The sequence below is a fragment of the Sander vitreus genome, chromosome 21, assembly GCF_031162955.1.
Source record: "Sander vitreus isolate 19-12246 chromosome 21, sanVit1, whole genome shotgun sequence".
Lineage (NCBI taxonomy): Eukaryota > Metazoa > Chordata > Actinopteri > Perciformes > Percidae > Sander > Sander vitreus.
In genome coordinates, this window is record NC_135875.1 from 3,364,649 (window position 1) to 3,371,458 (window position 6,810).

The following is a 6,810-nucleotide window of genomic DNA, read 5'->3' on the forward strand; positions in this document are numbered from 1 at the left end:
GGGGCTAACCGAAAAGAGCAAATAATTATCAGTAAATTGAGAATTGGTAACAGCAGATTGAACAGTACACTTTTTATAATAGGAAAACGCCAAACAGGGCACTGCAGTCTGTGTGAGGAAAAGGAGACGGTGGAGCATGTCCTGATTTCATGCAGGAAATACAATCAAGAAAGAGGGCTCATGTTAGCAGTATTACATACGTTAGGACCAGTGGAAATCAGGTTGAAAGGTGTCCTTGAAAGTGGGGTTTCCGTAAATAAATAGAAGGAAACATATATTTACATTTTTGAAAAGCACCGGACTACTTACACATATTTTACGTATCGTATGTAGAATGTCTGTCTCAGAAAACAGAATTATACAAGCTTGAGTTTAGCTCTGTCAGGTATGCATCTAGACCCTGGAGACATTGGCGCTCCTGTTTGTATATTACAGGTGAAGGTTGTTGACCTTTTATTAATTTATATGAATTGTACTGTATATTTATTGCTATGTGTTTGTGAATATTGTCATTTTTAATGTACCATGGACCTTCCATTTGTGTCCTGAATAAAGTTATTTTTATTATTACTTAGAAAATGATAATGAAATGAAATAATAGATAACGAGTAATTACCAGTAGGAGGCAGTAATACAACGCATAGGATGCCAACTACCGTAAAACCCAAAAGAAGAAGAAGACCACCAGTAGAACGACGACGTTCTGCCTTCCGTGGACGTAACCAGGAAGAGCCTGCTCAACATCCAACATGCTAACAGACGTAAGTGACACTTTTAGTGTTTATCTTTTACCTGCTAGGTAGAATATGTCAACCGTCCAACGTAGCGTCAACTAATAAAGCTAAGAACAGTAAATGAGCTCGTCAAAACAAAATATTTTCCAGCTAAAGTGAACATCTGTCGTGCTAATGTTGCTAAGTAGTTAGCTAGCACGCTAGCTTTTGTAGCTATTTACATTGCTCACGTACACAGCTAACGTTAATTTAGCTTCCCCCTTTCCCCAAAACCGTACAACTGTTTAGTTTTTTTTTCTCCTTTAAAACACCCACGACAGTGTTTACTTTCGGCTTGCATAAGTTGGCATGCATTCAAACTGCTGTCGCTAATAGCCAGCTAACGATAGCAAGGTGACTAGTATGTAAACAAAGATGAAGCTTTAGTTTAAATGACTTTTGTTGGTGTTCCGAGTCTTTGTGGGTTTAGCATCTTCTTTATCGGTCCCTCAGGATAACAATGACGAAGACGTGTCTCTGTTTGACGCGGAGGAGGATGCAGGGAAAAGGTCAAAGAAAACGAGTATTAGGTAAGTTAACAGGTGGCTTTAACTCTCTCTCTCTCAAATCCGCTTTAACGGCCAAGTTAAGTGAACACATACAAGGGATTGAACTCCGGCTAGACATAGACGTACCGCAAATAACAAGGGACAACAAGGTGAACAAAACATGTGACTACTATGCGGTGCACATACATGTTTGTATATAAAACGAAATTGTATGTATACATATGGTATCAGAATCAGAAAAGGTTTTATTGCCACAATAAGTACACCTATGTGGAATTTGCCTTGGTGAAAGGGGCAATAAATACAGAAAAACAAATGTATGCATACAAAGTAACTGTTGTATGAGAAAGGAGGCTGAATACAATACACTTGAGCTGCAAAATGAATCTGTTAGTCAAGTAGTTCTCAGCTATGGACCTTTATCACAGCAGACATTTTGACTTGTCATAGTAGGAAAAGCACAGCTGAAACTGATAACCTTAACGATGGCTCAGTTCCATCAAGTGTCCCAGTGAGCTATTTCAGTGAGTCAGCATGAACAATACCAGGGCCTCTCCTAAGTGGAATGCAGCCATCATTAATGGTTCTGAATACACCTGTGCTTTTCCTACTATGACACGTCAACATGTCTGCTGTGAAAAAGGTTGTTGTCTTCCTGTCGACCGTGCAACTTTTAGTTTTTCTGGGTCAAAATTTTACACTTTCTTTTCAACGTTTTGGTCTTTTTCAAAACTTATGTTCCTCCCATGTTTTTGTAAAAAAAAATCTGCACCTTTTGATGTTTTTGTGTTTTTCCCCCCCACGTTTTTGAAGCTTTTGCGGACACTTTGTCACTTTTGTCAACGTTCTTTCATAAAAATGTTTTTTTGAATGTTATAAAATTGAATAAAACACCCACATTTAAAGAAAGTAGTGGGCTGATCATTTTGTACTTGTGAAGAGTGTTGTGTGGAACAATCCGTGCTATTTTTCTGAACATTTGGTTGAAAGAAACCCACTTTTCTGATAAAGATTATTTTTTTCTTTAAATGGCTCAAATTTGACCCGAGGACAACACCAGGGTTAAATGAATCGGCAACTATTTTAAGAATCAAATACATTTATTTTTTTTTATGAAAAAACAAAGATTCTCTGATTCAGTCATGGCATTTGTTAGAAACTTATCTTATGTTTGTTCTTGTATATTTAATCTGGTGTTTTATCTTTGATTAGTTTATTTTACTTTATTAGATGGGATGTGATTTGTGACTGTCTCTGTTGTAATCAGCCCTGCAGTACAGTATGAGCTGTTCTACCAGATAAAACGTGCTCAACATTGCATTAAATGTGTTCTGTTACCAGGCATCCGGTGGCTTCCTTCTTTCACCTGTTCTTCAGAGTTAGTGCCATCATCGTGTACCTGCTCTGTGAGATTTTTAGTAGCAGTTTCATCGCCTGCATGGTCACAATAATCCTTCTGCTCTCCTGTGACTTCTGGACAGTAAAGGTGTGTTTTTCTGTCTATTGTTTTACATGATACGTTCTCTCTCTAGTCAACAACAGGAATTCTTTTTTTTCAATGTTGGTATTAATATATTAATGAACGTCCGTTACATTCAAGCCATTACCAAATGAGGGGGTGGTGCGCAATCACGGAAGGCTTGTATCATGTGGATGTATCAGGCTTAGGCCTGGTGGCCTCCAGGCCTTAGCCACTGGGGGGATTTGAATGTATTTTTAAGACGTTTTTTAAACTAGTTGTAGTGGGGCAGCTCGTTTGGAAACTTAGACATAGTCATATTTTCAAATCTCCAGTTAGCTTTTAGCACTGGCTTAATGTAATGTCCTATGGAATCTGTCTTATAGCTTTTTTTTTTTATTCTCAATTACGCAATTCCGTCTGTGATTCTGTTGTCACGGAAACTATTTGGCTCTACATTAACGCTGCCATCAGTCTGACTGGCCCCGGCCGGGTCCTCTTAAAAAAAAAAAAAAGCCACTTGCCAGGGGGCCTAACAACTTTTCTGGGGGAAACCCTGATGTATTTCCAGAACATCACTGGAAGATTGATGGTTAGTCTGCGGTGGTGGAACCAGGTGGATGATGACGGACGCAACCACTGGGTGTTTGAGTCCAGGAAGGTAAGATGCTCCTTGGCTCGTTCCATGTTGCTTTGGTGTTTTGCAGTAGTCGTTTTGTCCCACAAGTGGATCCTAAACCCCACGTGACCTGTTGTACTGTATGGAGTTGATAAATACACGTGTTTACTTGTCATCAGGCTTTATAGTATTTGCAGGTGTCCTTACTGTGAGAATATCCTGTTTTCTTCAGGGTACCGGGAAGCAACCGGCGGCAGATTCTGAGTCCCGAATCTTCTGGATCGGACTGATTGTTTGTCCGGTCCTCTGGGTCGTCTTTGCTTTCAGCACCCTGTTTTCCTTTAAGATTAAATGGGTGGTAAGTTCTTGACTTTAAAGGATTAAACTGCTCTGTTCTTTTGTAATTTTCTTATTTTCAACAAATCATCATTGTGTTAGTCAGTCTCTCGATACTTTCCGACTGTCCTAGCCTGTTTGAGACTCGGCCACACTAAGCCCACTGGTTCCTACTGAATATGTGAATATTTCATACATTAGTTGTTTCATCTTTTTAAAAAGGCTCAGAAATTTAACGAACATGACTCAAACGGGAGGAAATGGTGCATTTGTTGGGGACTATTTTCAGCGGTGCATTAATCCACATTTGGTGCTCTAGTGAGTGTTTGTGGCAGCAGGACAGTGTGTGTGGGATTGAGTCAAAAAAGTCTGTGTGTTCATGGTCAGGGTTCAACGTTAAGGTTTTTTTTTTTTTTTTTTTTTTTTTCACTTGCCAAATGTCAATTTTTACTGGCCCCTATACAAATAATTTGTTTTTTTTATTAGTGGTTATCAAATACGACAAATGGGGTTGGGTACCAAAACCCAGTTCCACTATGGAACCGGTTCCTACGCAACAGGTAGGAATCGGACCGGATTAGAACGCAAATTTCGGTTCCACTTTGTGTCGACTGGGGGGTTGTCGGCAGCCCTCTTAGCCGCCATGCAAGAGATGCTGCTTGCTTTTATCACGGCACACCAGCATTTGTTTTCTGAAGGAAGACATTCCTTTGGAAAATGACCCACTTCTTTCTGCCTTGGACTCAAACTTGCGGCAAACTTCACAAAACATCGTAGAGGGATAGAGAACGTAATTTATGATACGATAATGATCGGGGGAAAAAATGATTGAAACTTTTCTTTATTGGTTGTTGTATTTACTTGCCCGACGTGGCGTTTTACTTGCCCCGGGCCATCGGGCAACCCTTATTGTTGAACCCTGATGGTGATGAAGGAACATGGCCCCCAGTGCAACAGTGTGGCTCATTGATGTTTTTCTGGACAACAATGGAGCTCGATGGCACAGAGGAGTGAAGAAGATATATCAGACTTTGATCCAAACACAATACTTGTTAGTAGATGCATTCATTATTGGTTTTTTGATGGTACCTATTGATAAGAGAAATATGGAATATTACCGGCCATTTTTAATCAGAATCAGTTTTATTGGCCAAGTAGACTTACATACACAAGGAATTTGACTTCGGTAGGTCTTAACTCTCTTTACATTCAACAAATAGACATGTAGTAGTAAACATTTAGTAGACAAATAGTAATATAGACACATACTGTACAGTAGAGACAACAATATACTGTACATATAGGCACATATCAACATAATATACAAAAAATACAAATAAGACATAATATCAAGAAAAGTACACATGGAGTGGGATGTGAAGTGCAAAGTAGTGTGCAAGATTGATATAGGAATGATAAGTATGTCATGTGTAGAGAAGTAGGTGAGTGGCCAGAGTGGGGATGAGCCCACTTATCAGCAGTTGAGTAGAGTGATGGCAGTGGGGAAGAAGCTGATCTTGTCTGGTTGTTTTTGTGCGTTAGGGATCTGTAGCGCCTGCCAGAGGGGAGGAGGTTAAAGAGAGTGTTATGAGTGTGTAATGTTCCAGTGTTTTCAAATCCGAGCTATTAAACTCTGACTGACTGTCACCCCCCCATGCAGCCTGTGGTGATCATGGGCGTGGTGTTGCAAGGGGCCAACCTCTACGGCTACGTGCGCTGTAAAGTGGGAAGCAGGACCAGCTTAAAGAATATGGCTACAAATTATTTCGGACGACAGTTTCTCAAACAGGTGACTTGAATTTTGAGTGAAATACGCTGAATAGTCGCATTCTTTTTTTGTTGTTTCAGCAATTCTCACGTGTGTCGTGTTTCTCATCCCCAGGCGCTGTCTAAAGAAGAGGAATCGTAGAGTGCAGCTCTGCGATTTTAACACGTTTGCATTGTTATTAATGCTATTTTATTTATATATATTCTTTTAGCAACTTGATAGAAAAGTCTTTTTGAAATATTAACTGAAATAACAGTTTCTTTTCTTTGAGTCGCAACATTACATTAGAAACAATCAGTCCCAAAAGAAAGTTTCTCTTTCCACAGATGGGTCTGGTAGCTGTTTCCAGTAACTGAAGCTCAGCTATAAAACCTCACAGACTTTGATGCATGAGTGAAAAAAAGGACTTAATGGCTTGAAATGTTAAAGTGGCATGTAGTCTATCATCTCCCTGAGGTATCTTCTTTAGTTTTTCTTCACCGACTACGTTTACATGCACACAATATTGCGTTTTTTGCCCGTAATATGAAAAAGACACCATCCCGACTGAGCTGTTCACATGGCTAATGAAAACCAATATTCCTGTTTACATGCAGCTGTGCAAAATAGGATTTTTTTCACCAAGTGTTGCAGCGGTGGCGGGCTTGTTGGAGAGCGTGAACACAGCCTCCCTCTTGATTCCTTCAACCAGCTTCTTGAAAACGTTGACGATGTGACGAGTGCACATATTCAAAAACCTGTAGATATCCAAGTCTTTCATAATGTTTAAAAGTAGCTGTGTTTTTCCTTCTCTTTTGACCATGCATCTCTACCACAGCCTTGCAAACGCTTGGCTGTTTGGTTTGTGTACAGTAACCATAGCAACGCACAGAGCTGACCGTAAGCCGTAAACAGACAAGAGGCCGTAAAGTGCCACAAACTGTGGTTAAAAAGCCTGATTGACACCAATATCCTGAATGTGCTGTTTACATCTCCAAAGAATGAATAATACCGGAATATCAAACGTCCTAATCTAAAAAGTATTTGGAAAAAGGCGTTAGTCAGAATATCCAAAACGAATATGCTGTTTACGTGACCTGTATCATTGTCATATTGTGAATAATCGTGGAATATTAGTGTGCATGTAAACCTACTCAATGCCTCCTTACTTTTAATCTTTTATAAAATGAATAATGTGTTTGAGAGGTGTTATACAAACATTTTTGTTTGTATAATAGACATGGTTGTAAAGTAACAGTGTGAAGTATCCCAGGAGTTTGTAAATATGTACGTAAAGAAACTATGTGGAACGTCTTCTTTTGTGCAAATACATTTGTAACATTTTTCCCAACAGTGTGGTAGTTTTC

The 6,810-nt window shown here is 39.4% G+C and overlaps 1 protein-coding gene across 1 annotated transcript; it reads left to right on the plus strand.

The window, feature by feature from the left end:
- Positions 1 to 674: 674 nt before the first annotated feature.
- Positions 675 to 6,794, plus strand: tvp23b (trans-golgi network vesicle protein 23 homolog B (S. cerevisiae)). Its single transcript, XM_078279904.1, has 7 exons — positions 675 to 761; positions 1,227 to 1,303; positions 2,624 to 2,768; positions 3,313 to 3,402; positions 3,593 to 3,718; positions 5,357 to 5,485; positions 5,579 to 6,794. Exons 1-7 carry the CDS (start codon positions 750 to 752, stop codon positions 5,603 to 5,605), a joined length of 606 nt encoding a protein of 201 aa, XP_078136030.1. The 5' UTR covers positions 675 to 749; the 3' UTR covers positions 5,606 to 6,794.
- Positions 6,795 to 6,810: the final 16 nt, after the last annotated feature.

Excerpts from the sequence above, each read along its gene's own strand:
- tvp23b (XM_078279904.1), top strand. Across the intron at positions 1,304-2,623 it reads TCAAAGAAAACGAGTATTAG|GCATCCGGTGGCTTCCTTCT; the intron begins GTAAGTTAACAG and ends TTCTGTTACCAG. Across the intron at positions 3,719-5,356 it reads CCTTTAAGATTAAATGGGTG|CCTGTGGTGATCATGGGCGT; the intron begins GTAAGTTCTTGA and ends CCCCCCATGCAG.